Raw genomic sequence first — 18843 nt, forward strand, 5'->3', positions numbered from 1 at the left:
GTGGCCTATGGATGAGAATGGTGGCTGTTTAGTAAGAAAATCTGTTTGGAATGTGCATATATATTCATATGTGGCCATAGCAAAATAATAAATAGAAATAAAAAAGCATGATTGATTTTTACTTTTTTTGATGAAAGTGAGAGGATTAGTGAAGGCTTGGTGCAGCAAGGATCCCACTATCTTACTATTTTATTTTTCTTTATGTACACTGAGAGCATATTCACCAAAGACAAATTCCTTGTGTGTCCAATCACACTTGGCTAATAAACTATTCTATTCTATTTTACTCTACTCTATTCATTTCTATTTCAATTCTAACAAGGAGTTTAGCTTCTCTCTCTTGAAAATGTAAGCTAGCATAAGGCATTATAATGCAAGCTAGCCTTAACTTTCAAACAGTTCATTTAGTGACCAAAGTTACAATGGCATTGAAAAAAGTGTCTGATGACCATTTTCACACTTAGCGACCATTTTCACACTTAGCGACCGTTGCAGCATCCTCATGGTCACATGATCAAAATTTTGATGTTTGGCAACAGATTCGTATTTATGATGGTTTCAGTGTCCTGGGGTCATGTTTGACAAAATATAAATCAAGCCCCCCCCCCTCCCCGGTCAATGGTGTCCCTCTTTACCAATCTGAAAATCTGGTTACCTTACATTTCTACCACTCTGCGATAGTCAGAGCCAGAAGCTCCAGGGAGAAATTTTAATTGAGGATCTATACAATATGAGTAAATAATGCTGTTAAGTAATAATTCTTAAGCCAGAAATCCCACTGAGAAGTCCCACTTTCCCCCACGTGTAATATTTCCTTCATTTTGCAAAATAAACCTCCGCTCAGGAGTGTCCCCTGGAATTTCGCGGGGAAACGTTTGGACTAGTTAAATTCAAGAAACCCCAAGAGCGGCTGAATTGCAATCTATCGGCTCCAGCAATCCCGGGCAAGGAACAAGGATGCCCAGAGTTGTAACTTAGCCCACATCTCAGATCCAGAAGTAAGACTTCCGCGTCCATCCGGGGAGATTGTATCTTCCTCATCCCTCACGCAGTGTAGTGGGAAAGGGCTGGGAAGAGGCAAGAGCGCTTCCATTGTGCTTGGTGAGGAGGCGGCCACGAGGTTCGCCTCGGCCAATGCTTCGCCTCGATGCAGCGACGGGCGGGCCACTTCTCAGTAGGAAGTGGCCGTTCCCCGCCCAGCTGTGCTACGTGCCTTGGCTGTTGCTGTTGTCGCGCTGCTACTTTTGTGGGGCCCGTCCGATCAGACCATGCAGGGCCCCCGGGCTCTCCTCAAAGGAGTCGCGGCAGCGGCGCGAGCGGTCGGTGCCCAGGTAAAAGGGAAGGAGCGAAGGAAGACGCTTGGGGTGGAGGACGGAGTTCCTGTGCGCCGCGCAGAACTAGTGGGCAGGCAGACGTCCAACAAGTGAGGGCGGCCCTGTAAGAGATGCTCGGCACGACTGCAGCTGCAGTTGCTGCTGTTTAATCTTTGACCGCTCGCTGTTAACGGCAGAGAAAAGGAGCGGCGAGGAGAGGACAAAGAGCCGAGGAAACTAGGAGGAAAGAGTTCTATTGGATGCAAAAGGACTTGATCCCCATATCAGATCTGAATTTGAGTTTGGATTGGAAAAAGGGTTTTGAAGAAAGAATGGAATAGAATAACAGAGTTGGAAGGGACCGTGGAGGACTTCTAGTCCAACCCCCTGCTTAGGCAGGAAACCCTTCATTCACCACTTGAGACAAATGGTTATCCAACATCTTTAAAACTTCCAGTTGGAGCATTCACAGTTTCTGGAGGCAAGTTGTTCCACTGATTAATTGTTCTAACTATCAGGAAATTTCTCCTTAGTTCTAAGTTGCATCTCCATTAGTTTCCACCCTGTCTTGACTTACCTTTTATAGTGTTTGAAACAAAGTGCTAGCAGTTAAGGAAGCAAAATAAAACAGGAAAAAGTATTTTTTCCACAAAATTAGAAGCTATTCTCCTTTGTTGTCTGTCCGTAGATGTTGCCGTCCATTCTATCATCTTCCTCCTTACAAGTAGTCCTTGACTTACAACTCACAACTGAGCTCAAAATTTATGTTGCTACGTGAGACATTTATTAAGTGAGCTTTGCCCCATTTTACAACCTTTCTTGCCACAGTCGCTAAGTGAATCATGTGGTTAGGCAGTTCAATCCTCCCTGGCTTCCATCCTTCCCAGGTGGGTAAAACAAGGAGTCAGATTGTTGGGGGCAGTAGGCTGATTCTGTAAACCGCTTAGAGAAGGCAATAAAGCACTGTGAAGAGATATATAAGTCTTAAATGCTATTGCTATTACAAGTTAGAAACATGGTTGTAAATTGAATTTGGCTTCCCTATTGAATTTGCTTCTCAAATGGTCACAGAAGGTGGTCACATGATCTTGGGATATTGCAACCATCATAAATATGAATTAGTTGTATAAATCCAAATCTTGATTATGTGACTGGGGATGATGCATCAGTCATAAAGTGTGAAAAATGGTCATGTCACTTTTTCAGTCCCATTCTAATTTTGAATGGTTACTAAATGAACTATTCTAAGTTGAGGACTACCTGTATTCATTCTAAGCCTTCATTTCCCATGTACTTCGAAATACAGGTTTAGGCTGATGATTAGGAAATCACTTTTAAACTAACAAAAGTGATGGGGCAACTATCTTCCATGTCTTTAGAATAGGCCAGATGCAGCTCAGAGGATGGGAATCCTCTACCTACGCAAGACAGCAGCTACACTTGCTAAATCCACTCTTCTGTAAAACTATTAAATGTGGAGCCTTAAATGTTTTCAACATTTGCTGTGTTGGTGTCAAAAGAATCCTTATTCGTGAAGTAATGAGTTCCAATGCACACCACATGACATTGATTTTTTTTAAATCTACCTATTGCTTTATAAGTAATTCAAGACAACAAACATATATCATACTCCTTCCTCCTCTTATTTTTACCACAACAACCCTGTGAGGTGGGTTGGAATGAGAGAAAGTCAGCCAGCCAGCTTTCATGTCTAAAGCAGAACTAGAACTCATAGTCTCCTGGTTTCTATGCCAGCACCTTAATCACTATACCAAACAGATATTTCTATTGTAGAACCAATGTAGGGGCTGATCTAGCTGTGAATGTATGTATGCAAATTCCCACGCTGATTTGTTTTTATTTCTTAAAAAAATAAAATGTTCCACCTGCATTTTCCCTTCCTGCTTCTGCAGTATTTTGTTCTGTTACTTATTCGTGGCTCTGTCATTAATTGCATTATAGCTGCCTTTTGTCATCAAATAATCTGTTAATATAACTAACCAAAAAGCCAAAGGCCATCCAGTAGTTTTTGCAGATGTAAACATATTTGAATTGATTTTTCTACTCTCTGATCTAACTATTTCAGCTCTGTAATCTTTGTTATATTTCCCTGATTTTCCTGAACTCAATTTAATAAAAAACATATGCATTATTCTAAAACTGATTTTTTTTTTAATAACTGGGCCATTTAGATGGCTTGGCACAAAACATTTTTTCCAGTAGTGCTACTTTGATATGTAGAATTTTGCATTGTGGCTGTGATGAAACTATGGGATGAATAATTCAGGACAGTTACCGGTCTATTTTAATAGGAGGGCTATTCAATCTGGACTGCAAAATCAAGATGACCACTAGATGGTAGCAAGAGATAAATACAAGATACAAGTTTTATCTCTTTTCTGTCATCTAGTGATCATTTCAAATGTTGCAGGCCATATTTAGTACCCCTTCTATTGCTCCTTTTGCTCTGAAGGATCTATATCTCTCCTATAATATTCAGTTGCCAGCAACTTTTAAGAAGGCAAAATACAGCAATAAAGCTAAAGGGAAATAATGCGATTGAAATGTTTTCATTTGTTAAAGAGCACTGTTTAAATACTTGCGACTTAAAAGCAATTAGTGAATAACCTAGGCTTCATTTTTGTATACATTTTTATTTTATCTGGTATCTTACTGAAATTAATATACCATTTTCATTTTTGTTTTTGTTTTTTTCCTATCTTTAGTTGGATCAGGTAGAGCAATCAGTGGTTTGCTACCTGATTTACTACCAGCTTGAACAAAGACGGGAGAAATGATTAGAGTGTAAAGATGACCTTATTGCCTCATAGATTTTATTTAATTGCAAAATAAATCCAGTTTAGTAATATCAGTGCAGTGGCCTCTGGTGTTTGTATAGCAATGATGCCTGTAAGATTAGAAGGGGCCAAAGTGCAGCTCTAAATTACGGACCTTGTACAAAGTCCTATAGGACCATGGCTTGCTGAAATCATTGGCAGGGTTTGCAATTGTGTGAAGCCTTGGTTGATTGATAGCAGTGGGTTTTTTCCCCACCCATTGCAGCAACAGAAAATGGAACATATTGAATTTTGGCCTAGTGCAGTGTTTGAATCCACTGAGATGTATAAGAACAGAGCATATTTGTACATAAACTGAAGTTAATAAATTTAGCTTTTTATTGAGGTGTCAAAAATCAAGGCTGACATTGGTAAGCAAGATGATCTAAGAACCTAATAATAAAAAACACCATAGACCTGTCTAATCCAGCAATTTGTGTTACCCAACAGCCATTCAGATTATTACAAGAATGTAAAATAGCACAAGAGTCTCTTCTCAGCTTCTGCTAGAAATCCTATTTGTATTCAGAATATAACCATTAACACTACTGTCCATTGATGATACTAAAGCCTGTGAATGTTTGTTTCCTTTTATATCATTTTCAACAATTCATTGGTGATTATTGCCATATCTGATGACAGTGATTTTCATATCTGATTCTTTTGTATAAAAAACTGAATGTGTTTTCTGTTGGGAATTCTGGCCACTATTATTATGGTAACCCAGCTTTTCCCTAGTCTTCCTTAGTCTTTTGCCTCAAAATGGGTTTAATTTCAGATTCTATATTTTGTGGCACCAGATTGGAGAAGATTGATAGTATTTATCTTACTTTTTCACATCACATTGCATATGTGGAAGAAAATGATATTGTGGGTTAGTTGCCTTCATTCATATTTTTTTGAATAAAGAAGTAATTTATTACTATTATTCATCAACATTTATGTAAGTTTCTTTTGTTTATTTTCAGGCTTCATCTTTTGCCACAGGGCCACGACAGGCAGATGGCACATTCTATGAGTTTCGTACTTACACAATTAAGCCAAACAAGATGAAAGATTTTCTGGACCTCACTGCTAAAAACATTCATCTTCGCACACTTCATTCCCCAATGGTTGGATATTGGACTCTGGAATTTGGGGGAATGAATAAAGTTTTCCACATTTGGAAATATGGTACTGTATGCATAGTTTTATATTATATACATATGAAATTTCTGTACTGCTCGTCATATTTCTATGCCTCTGAGTGGTTTATAAGTAATACGCTAAAATCGTATTAAAAGTCATAGTTAGAAACAAAGTTAGAAAACAGAATTACAGAGTTAAAAAGAACAGTTGCAAAGCTAAAAGCCTTCAACCAGCTACCAACCACCCCCAGGATTGCATGGCGCTAGGCTCCCATGCCAGTTGGCAGAGCAAGGTGTAGAACTCTTTTGAAAAGCTAATAACTTGCCTCACCTTGTGTGTATGTGTGTGAGTGTATGTGTGTGATGTTTCCATAAATATATTATAGTACTTATATAATGGATTAAGTAATAAGATTGTTATTCTTGCTTCCCATGGGATATGGGATGTCTTCAGATTATTCAACCAGTATGAAAAGATTAAGGGACACTGAGCTTGTCGATCAGAAAGGTTGACAGTTTGGCGGTTTGAATCCTGCGTAACGGAATGAGGTCCCGTTACTTGTCTCAGCTGCTGCCAACCTAGCAGTTTAAAAGCATGTAAAAATGCAAGTAGAAAAATAGGGACCACTTTGGTGGGAAGGTAACAGCGTTCCGTGCGCCTTTGGCATTTAGTCATGCTGGCGACATGACCATGGAGATGTCTTCGGACAGCGCTGGCTCTTCGGCTTTGAAACAGAGATGAGCACCGCCCCCTAGAGTCGGGAACAACTAGCACATATCTGCGAGGGGAACCTTTACTTTTACTTTATGAAAAGATTCACTGCAGAAACTCCTGTATCGCCAGTGCAGTTTAAATAAGAAGCCTTAGAAGCTGGTAAGGAACCAAACATCCCTCAAGAACCAAAATCTCACTTAACAACCACCAGTTCATGACTTGTTTTGTGTAATCCAATAGGAAGCTGTTACTCACAATTTAGTTGCTTTAAAGTTGACAAAATGCCTTTTCTGTCAGATTGTGCATCTAAATTTGGAATCAATATAGCTTCAACATTATGGGGAATGCTGTAAAGCTTATTTGATTTTGCCTTCAAGCCCCATCAGCCCCCTTCCTTGTTGGAATTTTTGTATTCTCTGATTCTGTGTAAGACTGCTCTCTTACAAACCAGAATAGTAAACTCCCAAACAAAGAACATTCCTCCTGTATTCTGTTTTTTAGTCTAGGAAATGGTATTGGTTGTAGTCTGAAAATAAGAGTGAAAGATTATACATTTATTAAGATTGTAAATCTGATTTATTAACTAAGGTTTTACATTTTGATTAAGGGTGAGGAAGCTGTGAGTTACGCTGAATTCTAAAGAGGGAAAATAATCCAGATGCTCAGATTAATGTCAGTTTCTTGACTGTCCCATCTCTGCAGAAAGCAGATATCTTCCAGATTTTCTTTAGCAAAATTTATTGAAATAGTCTAGGTCAGTGTTTCTCAACCTTGGCATGTTTAAACTATGCAGACTTCAACTCCCAGAATTTCCCAGCCAGTCCGCTGACTGGGAAATTTTGCGAGTTGAAGTCCACATAGTTTAAACTTGCCAAGGTTGAGAAACACTTATTTAAGATAAGGGTACAGAGATTTCACAACTGCACTGAATTAAATATTTTTCTCAGATTTTAAGATGAAGACTTTATCCATTTCTTATTCATGATTCCCAGGTGAATTGGTGAAGGAGCTGTTGTCTTAAATAATAAGGTAGGAATATCCAGCTGGTTAGAATGTGAATGGCTCCCTGGTTGTACACATGGTGTTAAAGGACATTGCATATAATATTCTAATTAGAATTTGAAATCAAGACTTTGAGTGGATAGGAAAGTTGACTGGTATTTTAAGACCTTCATTAACTACTCTTTTGTTCAGTTCTTAGTGTGCTTGCTTGGTTCAGTAGTTCACAGTGCCCATCTAGGCTTTGCCTGGTCTGAGAAGCTAAGCAAAGGAGACCACTAAAGAATGCCAGGGTAGTGGTAAGCATAGACAAAGCCAATAGTCAATAGTTTGATTCTGCTGCAGAATAACAAGAAAAGGAAGATTTTATAGGAACACTAGAAGTCAACCTTGCCTTAAATAAGATGCATATCCACTATAGATCTCCCAATGTCAAATATTTGTGCATTTTAATAGTCACAGTCAAATTGGTGAAATTGATTTAGAATATTTTTTAGAGTTTAATCAGAAGCACAATAATTTATTATACGTACATTTTGTTTTCTTTTTTGACATATTTTTATTGATGTTAAGGAAAGTATATAGAGAACCATAAAAGAGAGGCAAGAAGAACAGACCCCCAAAAAATTATATATATATATATATATATATATATATGTATGTATGTATGTATGTATGTATGTATGTATGTATGTATGTATGTATATGTATATGTATATGTATTTAGTGTCATAACCCCTGGTATGCCCAAATATGGGAGGAAGTCTACTGCTTCCTTTCTCTGTCTATCGGCTCGTCACAAGAGACCATCCAGATATATATATATGTCTGGATGGTCTCTTGTGATATATATATTGTGATATATATACATATATATATATATATATATATATATATATATATATATATATATATGTGTGTGTGTGTGTGTGTGTGTGTGTGTGTGTGTGTGTGTGTGTGTGTGTGTGTGTGTGTGTGTGAAAGAATTAACATGCCAAGGACATTATATACTAATATTAGTTAGTTGTAAATAACTGAATATATTATGTTCCTGTAAAAAGTAAAACCAATACTAGGCCCTAAGTAAGAATGAATGTAAAAAAAAAAAAAATCAGGATGAATCTGTCATGGGAATATAACAAACAATGGCTTTAATAAAATCTGAATACTAAAAAAATGGCTGATTTTAGATGAACAAGAAGTAATGACTATGCAAGAGCAATAGGTTTGAGCAGAGGTCCCCAAATTTGGCAACTTTAGACTTGTGGACTTCAACTGAGTTGAAGTCCGCAAGTCTTTAAAGTTGCCAAGTTTGAAGACCTCTGGGTTTGACGTTCTGAAAAACACAAATAACAAACTAGATGCGGATGTCTAACTTTACTGTAGACATAGCTAAATGTGGATGTCTAACTTTACTGTATTTTGCCTTGTTTATAGAGAGCTTTGCGCAAAGGGCTGCGGTCCGTACAGCCTTAACCAAAGATCAAGAATGGCAGGGAAAATACATGTCTCATATGCTGCCTTTGTTGGACAAACAAGAGAATGAGATTACTTACCTGGTCCCCTGGTGTGCTTTTGGCAGCGCTGAAAAAGATGGTACATTGAATGTTAATGTATTTTGGCATTTTTAAAGGTGTAGACTGGCTGGGTTTTTTTTTTAGTACAGTTTTGTCACGTAGTGAGTAAACTTTGTACTTAAAGTTGACCTATGGCTATTTAATTATCGTAATTGTTGTGGTTCCTTTTGAAAATCTTTAAAAGCCCAGCTACTGAAGGTTTGTGTTCACTGCCTTCACTGTTAATGATTGTGCAGCTGAAAATATAATTTCAGTTCATGAAGGAAAAAATACGCATTTGTGCATCTAGTAAGTACAAAGTATACAATAGGTAATCATGCTTTAGAGCAGCAATTCCGAAATCTCAGGAACTTTAGTCTGTGTGGGGAATTCGGGGGGGTATTAGAACAGCTTAAAAGTTGTTGAGAAGCCTATAGAGATCCTCTGTTAGCCCATTAGGAATGCATGTTAGCATTCTTAATGGGCAAATAGGAGGTTGAGCTGGGAAAACTAGCATTTCAATTGAAAAATAATAATAGCACTTAAGATTTCCATGTATTTTTGCCAACAATATTATCTTCTTGTTTAAATATGTTTGATGTGTTCATAATTTTTCAACTGTCCATTTTAGCAAGGACTAGATTTTTTTTAAAAAAAAGAAAGCTTCAGATATTCTCAGTGCTGAATTCCATTCTTGTACAAAATCTCTTATTCGTTTCCAAAATATGTGCATAATATATTGAGAGGACATTACAAATTCTGAATCTTTTTCTTCTGGTGCTGCTGCTCCCAGGAGTCTATGAATTGGTCACCTTCCAGATGAAACCTGGTGGACCAGCAGTGTGGGGACAGTCCTTTAAATCTGCAATTAAAGCCCACATAAACAGTGGATATACTAAGCTGATTGGGGTCTTCCATACTGAATATGGACTACTCAACCGAGGTATGGTTGCTTATCAGATTTCAGTACAACATGGGACTGCTATATTTTAGGCAAGAAGTAAGGAAACACAGCCTTCGGTTCAGGGTAGCTCATGGCAGATCTCATCTGGGCTTGAAGCTAAGCAAAATTTGATCTGATTCATACTTGGATCAGAGATTTGCCAGACAATCTCAGGGCTGAAGGTTAGTGTGGAAAATTGAAAGATATCTTAAAACAAGGCATAATGTTGCCAAAATGTCTTGATGGACATGTTCAGAAAGCTGCCTGGAATCAGACCTGGCTCAGAGGAAAGGTTTACCTGTAAGGAAAATATACTACAGGGAGTCCTGATTACTGACCACAATTGGGACTGGCAACTCCATCACTAATCGCTACAGTCACTCAATGCAAAATTGTGTAACAATGCCAAAATCAGGCTAGTGTCTTTTACTCGTTCGTAGAAGAATACCGTATTTTTCGGAGTATAAGATGCACCTTAATTTTTTTTTGGGGGGGGGGGAGGAAATCAGGAAAAAAAACCTTTCTGCCTCTTTCCCAGCAGCATCCATCAATATTCATCTGCCTAATGTCTTTGCTGCCTCTGTCAGAGCCTGATTCCCGAAGCTGCCTAGGGAACTGTGATGAAAGCCTTTTCAATGAAAGTGTTTTTCAGCTGTAGGGTAGCGCAGTCGGGAGAGGGCACAGGAGCCAGGCGCGGACACAGGGCAGGCAGATTAGAGGCAGCCGACGGATTGGCGGCTTGGCTGCTGGCCACCCGGAGTGCACAGGCAGCAAAGGAAACCTATGTCGTGACCGCTGCTGCCTCCTGCCTACGTGCCTCTAGGAGGTTCAGCAACAGCAGCGAGGTTTCCCTGCACAGAACAGCCAAGAGAGAGAAGTGGTGGAGCTGCCAGTCTCAAGAAAGATGTTTGGGCACAATTTAGGGGTGGCAGGTGGGGCAGGGGCTGGGGTGGGCAGGGCACGCATCTTATTCAAGCCTGGCAGCTCCACCACTTCTCTCTCTCGGCCACTGTACAGGAAAACATCTTGCACAGTAAAGAAAAACTTCCCATGAAGTTTGTGCAAGGTTTTTCCTGCAAAGACCAGCCAAGAGATACATAAGAGCTGCCAGACTCTATTAAGATGCACATTTTGTGTGGTGGGGCACAATTTTGGGGTGGCAGGTGAGGCAGGGGTTGGGGTGCCCAGCATCCCCGCCAGTGGCGAAGAAGTGCCCCAGGTGCTGCTGGACTCTCCCCTCTCCTGACTCGTTGGGGCAGTGGTGGTGAAACTTCGCCCAGCGTGCTGCCTCTTCTCTCCTCTCGGCTGTTATCCGGGAGAGGGGACGTGAAACCATGGTCACTGGCAGTGACATTTAAGGCCGTGGGCAGTGGGCTCCAAGAAGCGGCTGCCAGGGCACCCATCCCCTGCCCCTCCTGCCACCCCCAAATTGTGCCCTACTGTGAAATGCGCATTTTAATTGAGTCACGATGCGGGTTTCCTTTGCTGCCTGCATACTCCGGGTGGCCAGCAGCCAAGCCGCCAAGCCAGCTCTAATCTGCCTACCCTGTGTCGGCGCCTGGCTCCTGCGCTGTTGCCCGACTGCGCTGCCCTCTCGCTTTTCTCCCTGCCTCCACCAGCCGACAGTGCTGGGCAGGAGAAAACAGGCGGCAAGTCTGTAGAGGAGGAGGAGGGCGTGTGGCTCTGTGATGTGCACCGGGGAACTGGGAAGGAAAGCATTTTCAGGTGGCAGTGCATGCTGGAACTGCCTGCCACCTGAAACACAATGCACTTGTTTGGCCTCTGCACGGGCCTTTTTGGAATTGGGGAGGGGACCCTACAGCCCAAAAATGCTTTCATTGAAAAGGATTTCATCGCAGTTCCCCAGGCAGCTCTGGGAATCAGGCTCCATGTGAAAGTGAGGATCCCCGCCACATGGAATCCCCCGAAAATGCGGCGCGTGGAGCGGGTGGGTGGAGCTACATTTGGAGTATAAGATGCACCCAGATTTTCACCCTCTTTTGGGGGGGTAAAACTGGTGCGTCTTATACTCCGAAAAATACAGTAATCAGTTTTTTTGCCTCTTGAGAGAAATTCTATTTTAGTCCATGCTTAGAATTTGAGCACTGAATTGTAAAATGGTTAGGAATGCTGATTCTCTTATTTGATAAGAATTAATTGACACTGTTCATTGGTTTATCACCATAACTAAGAATTATGTTTCAAACATTTGGTTACTTTTAATAATTTTATCCATTCAATTATTTAAGTATTTCATGTAATTAATAATTTAACTTCATCAATATTTAATTCAATTAACAGTTTAATCCCTCCAGTAATTTAATTATTGAATACCTGAGAACCATAATAATTAATGCTATTGCATATACCAGTATCCAATGCTTATTGTCATGTATTTGGCGTGACTATCAGCCGTATTCCAGTGGTGTGTGAATTGAAAGGATTTCTTTGATATACAATATCAGTGGTTACTATCCATAACAATGAGTAGGCATGGCTTTCCAAATAAAAATTATTCAGCAAAACCTTTTTTAATAAACACATTGCCTATTTAATTCACACTGTTATTGAGTTGCAGTTTTCTGTCTTTGTAGTTCATGTGCTTTGGTGGAATGAAAGTCCAGATAGTCGGGCAGCTGGAAGACATTATGCCCATGAGGATCCTCGGTTAGTAGCAGCTGGTAAGTGAAAGATTTCTCCTTTTTTCCCCTTTCCCTTTGGGATTCTTTCTTTATACATACATACATACATACATACATACATACACACACATACATACATACACACACACACACACACACACCACTATTAATCGTTTAATTGCTTGTGTGATTTGTTTTTAGTTCGAGAAAGCGTTCAATTTCTGGAATCCCAACAGAACAGCCTCCTGCTTCCTACAGTGTTTTCGCCATTAAAATAAATACAGTGCTTAATGGGACAATTGTACTGTTAAGAGCATCTAAGGGTTTTAATAGTCCAGCTATATATTTTTTTTCCTGTTTATAAACTATGATACAAACCTATCCTCTCTTTCTGGTAGCAATCTTATGCCTATTTCCCTTGCTGGAAATGGGAACGTTAATCTCCCGCCCAGTGAAATGAAAATTCAAGATTCACTAAATTATGTTATGAAAACGAACTTCCATAACTTATTTGTATTAGACTCCTTCATTGTATAGTTATCAGTGTGTGAAAATAAGTCTGTCAAAGACTGTGATTTAAGAAAAGCATAGTTTTTTTGTTAATTTTTCTGACCGACAGTACATATTGTGAAGGATCTTTTCTAAATGGCCACAATTTCAAAGCATTATTAAGTTTTTTTTTAATGTACATTTTGCTTGTCCTAAACCTAAGTGCTGCATTACTCTGAGGTAACATATACCATGTTTCCCCGAAAATAAAACAGCGGCTTTTCTTTTGATCCCCGAAATAAGCACTTGGCCTTATTTTCGAGGTCTTATTATTTTTGAAGTGCAGGAGGCGGCAAGAGTGGTCACCTCATGGCTGCTGCTGTGTTACAATATTTTCTGGGAGGGCTTATTTTCAGGGCAGGGCTTATTTTAGCACATGCGCTCAAAAGCCTGATCGGGTTTATTATCCGGGGAGGTCTTATTTTTGGGGAAACAGGTTATTTGCCTGCAATTCTATCTAACATGGTCCGAATTTTATCATTTATGTTTGTTTACTTGTCGCTGTACTAGAACTGGACCAAAAATGCCTTTGCAGTGGAACTTTAGTTGAATGAAAAATGTTCAATAAATCATGAACATGATCTTTCTTTCATTTCTATTGTTGATAGAAATGACATTGCATGTCAGTTTCAGGTCCCTGCTAGCTTTTCTTTCCTTTTCAATCATGGAAAAATTGAAGTAAATTAGAAAAAAAATCAAGTAAATTTTTCCATGTATTCAGAGCTAGCTCTGGCCATTTTAAATGGAGAAATGGAATAAACTGATTTATTCTGAGAGAGTTACTCGCAGTGGCATATTATGTAGCATACACATTTTTGTATTTTTGAAGCAATCATTCGAATTGCAGTGCCTGAAATGTAATTGTTGAAATTGAAACAATAAAATGGCTTTTTGAAATACATACATTTTGTGTTTCTATTTTAAATAACTTCCGATTTTAGGCATGGCACCCATATTGGAAGGGTTGTTAAAACGAAAGCCAGGGTGGTTAACTTTTTTCAAGTTAGTTGGTGGGGAATGAAATGTTTTTGTAGTAGGATTCATTCCCTTCTAGCACAGCCCAGAGAACTAGTGTGATGTAGGGTTAAGGAGATCCAGGATCTAGCATAGAAGCCAACTGGATTGCCTTGGCCAGTGACACTCTTTTAGCCCTAATTAGGGACAGACTTTGTGACAAGACAACAGGGACGTGGTAGCTCAGTAGCTAAGACGCTGAGCTTGTCGATCAGAAAGGTTGGCAATTCAGCGGTTCGAATCCCTAGTGCCACGTAACCGAATGAGCTCCCATTACTTGTCCCAGCTTCTCCCAACCTAGCAGTTCGAAAGCATGGAAAAATGCAAGTAGAAAAATAGGAACCACCTTTGGTGGGAAGGTAACAGCATTCTGTGTGCCTTCAACGTTTAGTCATGCCGGCCACATGACCATGGAGACATCTTCGGACAGCGCTGACTCTTCAGCTTTGAAACACAGGTGAGCACCGCCCCCTAGAGTCGGGAACGACAAGCATATATGTGCGAGGAGAACCTTTACCTTTACCTGTGACAAGCCAGCTGATAAAGCAAAAGCATCCTGCAGCCAACTGTGACAAACGTGAAGAACAATTCTTTTTCTAGCACACCACATAGCACCCAGGAGAGTAAATCCACTTTTATACCACACAAAAATCCACTCATTGGGGCTGTTCAAAGCATTTTAAGGAAGTGTTTGCCTAGCACTTCAGCATCTCTTTTCAAAGCATTAAAAGCAGACAAGGGTTTATTTGGCGGGGGAGGCTTGTTTTGAAGGGTGTTCCTGGCTCTGAATATATATGTACACAAAGTTACTTTGCTTTATTGGCCTGCCGCTTCTCTCCCACAGTAAACTAGCCCATCAGAGAGAAAAAATTAATGTCCTATTGAGTGTCATGCTTTAGTGCATGCAGGTATTTATTTTAGATGTTAAAGGATTGAAACAATTTACCGTATTTAAAATATATTGACTAGTGCCTTCCTTTGTTATGACTATATAAGAGGAAGTCTATGGTTAGCACAACTGAGGTTTCCTGAAGTGAAAGGGCAAGGAGGGCAGATATATTCCAAGAAACTTGGATAGATGCAAAGAAAATACTTGATGCTATTAAACAAGAAATTGTTTTGCCAAGGGAACATGAGGAGATCTCCAGGAAGCCACGAATAAAAAAATGTGAAAGGGAGCAAAGAGAAAAGCAGCAGAGGCCAAATGAACAAAATTGTATAACATCTGGGATTACACAGTGACTCTACAATCCCATGGACTTTTTGGACTTTAGCAAAGAGATCAGAACCGTCTATTTATGGCCCAAGTCACATCAGAGTCATATTTCTGTGGTTTCCAGAAGCCTGTTTGACACAGCTGCTGAAGATAATAGCAGAGTTTCCCACAGTTTTGAGATGGAGCATCACCAGATGAAAAGTTTAATATATGCCCTAAAATTGACCCACCACAATTAAGCCTCATAGCCCCCAAAACCTAACAACCATAATTCTGAGCTCAGTTATAGTTGTAAGTCCAGGACCGTAGTCAGAATTGTTTTCATTTCGTATTATACAGATCTCTTCAGGTTAAAATGTAATTGCTTCTTCAAGAATATCTTTGTTCTTAAATTGGAATTAAGTTAATCAGTGGGCTTCATTTTTTAAATAAAGCATACACTGCATATTCTAATTTTGCATTAGCCAGCTATTATACATCTACAATGCTTTGTTATTGAGAAATAGAGAACCATACCCTTTCCTACTTACAATTTTTATATTAACATAAATCTCACAAATGCTTAATGATTGTAGACCAGCAACACTTTTATTCTTTACTTGGTACAAGGCAATTAACAGATGCCTATTAATATTTCACAAATAGTTATTAGCAATACAAATATATATTTGTTTTTCCATGAAAATGTCCATTGAAAGATTTTTAACTTAAAAGATTGTTTTTGCGTATATGTGAAACTATTGTTTTGCAAAGTTTATAAGATATTCCAGTGCAAAAATAGATCCCATTACAGCCAGCATAAAGTGCTTGGAATGAAGGATCAATCAGATTAGAGAAGGGAGGGGATTGGAACAAAACTGGGAGGAAAGCAGGGACTTACTATACGTATTAACTTCTGTAAGAAATATATTCATATGAAACTATACAGTATCACAAATACTGCAGAAGGATAACAGCAATTTTAATCACATAACATGAAGTAAATATTCTTGCTCAGTTCCTTGACCAGTGGTTTTATATCATACCACAGAGAACAATTAGGACATGGATGTCAAATTCAAGGCCTGCGGGCTGGATCCAGCCTAGGGGATGCTTAGATCTGGCCCACAGGACCACCCTGGAAACAGCGATGGACTGGCTTGCAGTGCCTCTTCCAGCGAAAATGGAGCTTGGGAGGGCTGTGTGCGGCTCTCCTGGGCTCCGTTTTCACTGGCAGAGAGCTGCAGGAGGTTGTTGCAGCCAAAAAATGAAGCCCAGGAGGGCCGCATGTGGGCTGCATGACATCGAACTGGCCACACCTAAGCAGGCCCCCCGAGGACAAACACAACCCTGATGCAGCCCTCAATGAAATTGAGTTTGACACCCCTAAAGTAGTATAATTTTGGCTAACTTATCTGATACTAAGGAAAATTTCTATGCAGTGATTTACCAGTATTTATTGTGGAGCAAACCTAGCCTGGATCTCCATTCTTAGCAAGAAGTACTTCTATAAATCATTATTTCTCATGAAACAGATCAGTAAGGATTTGAAAGCAAGGGGAATATGTGATTACTCCTGTACTGAAGTCCCACTGTGATCAGTAGAGCTAACTGCCAAGTTACCCTGCATAGGATTTCAGCCTTATATTGGAAATTTACACAGCTGTCATTTAACTCTAAGCCAGTTATTTTGGGTTACTGTTGTGTCAAGGGATTGTACAGTTAATGCTTACCTTCGTTTGAATTGTGTTAAATTAGCAAATGTGTTTTAAAACTATACTAAAATAGAGTATTTATATTTGTAGAAAAAATAGCTACTAATATGGAGAGAGACGGGGGACGACTAAATTGCAGGTCATTGAAAGTTGGGTGCAAAAAAAGTACACAGGACTCAGACTGATGTCCTGCTGACTTCAAAAGGACTTAGTGCAACTAATCATTTCAGAATTTTACTTGCCTTGGGACATGTCTGAAATATTAGTATATGCCAGCCGTAATGAGCACGTGTTGGTTTGTTATCCAGTACTACAAAAAAATGTTTGTACCAATTTTGCTTTGCGTAGTTTTTTATTTAAAGATACTATCTGGGCTGATTGAAAAAAAAAAGCTTCCATATAAATTTCCAAATAAGCAATTGTTTAAAAAATGGATCATATTTTTTTAATTATATATTAGTTGCTTACCATCCACATATCCAACTTTTAATACCTACCTTCAATCCATATCTGGAGTAGGAGGTCAGTGTATGTGCCACATAAAAGCCATGGAGTAAGAGAAATGGAAGGACTATGGAAACTCAAGACTTCAAGAGCCCCAGCTGTTTTATTCTGGAAAGTTTTCTCCAACCTCAACCCAACGCAAAGTAGGAGATCACCATTTTTGTGATTTAAAATTATATGAAAACCAGGACAGAGGTGACGATATAACTGAAGATTTTCAACATTGATGGAAATAATGCTATATGCATTTAGATATTTTGTGGTAGGCAGGAAAACAGATACCCTAGTATGGGTGATAATAGAGAGTTCTTCAGAGATTGCTGAGTGTCTCCTACAGAAAGTACTTTTACAAGAAAACAGACATGTCAAGCTTAAGTAAAGAAATATAAAAACAGCAACAGTTCCACAACAAAAGCAAAGGGGGGAAACCAAGCAATTGGTCACCATACCATTAGGACAGAAATTGTCTCAGATGCTTTGATGTTAATAGTTGATTCTCCTACAAGCCATTAAGAAACATTGAATTCAGAGTAGCCTATTTTGACGGTGTGCTTCATGGCCCACTACTAAGAGCCCTAATGGTTGTCATACCAGTCCCCTCAAGCATGTATGGGTCAACCAGGCCAATAGCTAATACTAAAATAAGGCCACAATATTGCACTGGATGTGACTGCTGGACACTGATTCTGTTGATGCATTCATTGCCAGCAATGATGTTGTGCCCAAGCAGTTCCTTTCCCTGTGCGGAGGGGGCTGTTAGCATGGTGAATAAATAAATCACTGGCCACAAATCTCTGAACTGTTGTTACGTAATTCTTAACACAAAACATACTAAGTAGAAACAACTGGGAGTATGGCAGAAGACAACGTAGCAGCAAGTGGCACCATATTAGAGTTTCACAGAATTATAATGTAAGAATAGCTAAATTCAAGTCTTTCACTAGAGAACAGTACAACAAGGCAACATCTCCCAGAGGCCTGCCTCTGTAGTGGAATATTGTTTTGTTTGCATTGAATTGCATTGCATTGAAAGATTAACCAGTACAATGTCCCATTTATAATTTCCATCTCCATCTCCTCGGCCTTGATCTGTTTCCACTTGGGAAGATCCCATCTATAATACAGAAAGGATGAACCTTTCCCCCTTCTGCTCAGTGCGACCATTGCGTCCTTCTGAGGAAGGTTATTCATACGCAGCTTTCCTTCACCTTTTCATCTTGCAAAAAGGAAGTCAAATTAGCTACATCTACCACAGTCTGGTTTTTGTGCAACGACAAGTCTTTCATGTGGTCATCATCACTTTGGTCCTTGGCGAAGTTTACAAATACCTGAGAGAAGAGACAAAAAGGTGGGCATCAATAATGAGATCATCACAGGGAGATGTTGATTCCTCTTTGTCACCTATTTGTTGTGGCCCATTGGCAGCCAGCAGAGTTGGACAGTGAGGAGGTTGTGGAGGAACATGGGCTAGTCTTAGAGGCTGAGGAAAGCTCAGACGAGGGCTCTTTGTTGGAGGCAGAGAGGAAGCTAGACAGCAGTGAGGCAGAGGAACAGCTGGAGTCTGTTCCCAGTGTGCGCATGTGCAGAGCTGCCAGACGACAAGAACAACTAAGAAAGCAGGGTCGACTTAGGAGTAAAGGCATACCTTGGAGGTGATTAGCCTCTCCCATAGGAAACAAAAGAGGAACGAACGGGGAGTGGGCTTTTATAGGAAACAATTCATTCATTCAGTCA

The 18843-nt window shown here is 39.6% G+C and overlaps 2 protein-coding genes across 4 annotated transcripts in view; one reads left to right on the forward strand and one right to left on the reverse strand.

The window, feature by feature from the left end:
• The first annotated feature begins 1171 nt into the window (after positions 1-1171).
• LOC116505548 (protein NipSnap homolog 3A-like) overlaps positions 1172-18843 on the forward strand; it is a 31417-nt gene continuing 13745 nt past the window's right edge. Inside the window, exons 1-6 of one of the 2 annotated variants that reach the window (XM_032212834.1) lie at positions 1173-1331; positions 5119-5323; positions 8429-8587; positions 9341-9490; positions 12085-12171; positions 12334-12882. In XM_032212834.1, coding sequence (XP_032068725.1) covers positions 1269-1331; positions 5119-5323; positions 8429-8587; positions 9341-9490; positions 12085-12171; positions 12334-12410 — 741 coding nt within the window. In that variant the 5' untranslated portion in view covers positions 1173-1268 and the 3' untranslated portion in view covers positions 12411-12882. Of the gene's footprint in view, positions 1332-5118; positions 5324-8428; positions 8588-9340; positions 9491-12084; positions 12172-12333; positions 12883-18843 lie in introns of those variants that run through there. The other variant, XM_032212835.1, reaches the window with a different exon arrangement.
• ABCA1 (ATP binding cassette subfamily A member 1) overlaps positions 15478-18843 on the reverse strand; it is a 126626-nt gene continuing 123260 nt past the window's right edge. For both annotated transcript variants that reach the window (XM_032212831.1, XM_032212832.1), the window contains exon 50: positions 15478-18437. In XM_032212831.1, the coding sequence (XP_032068722.1) occupies positions 18297-18437 (141 nt within the window). In that variant the 3' untranslated portion in view covers positions 15478-18296. The remainder of the gene's footprint in view (positions 18438-18843) is intronic.

Source organism: Thamnophis elegans, chromosome 3, assembly GCF_009769535.1.
Source record: "Thamnophis elegans isolate rThaEle1 chromosome 3, rThaEle1.pri, whole genome shotgun sequence".
Lineage (NCBI taxonomy): Eukaryota > Metazoa > Chordata > Lepidosauria > Squamata > Colubridae > Thamnophis > Thamnophis elegans.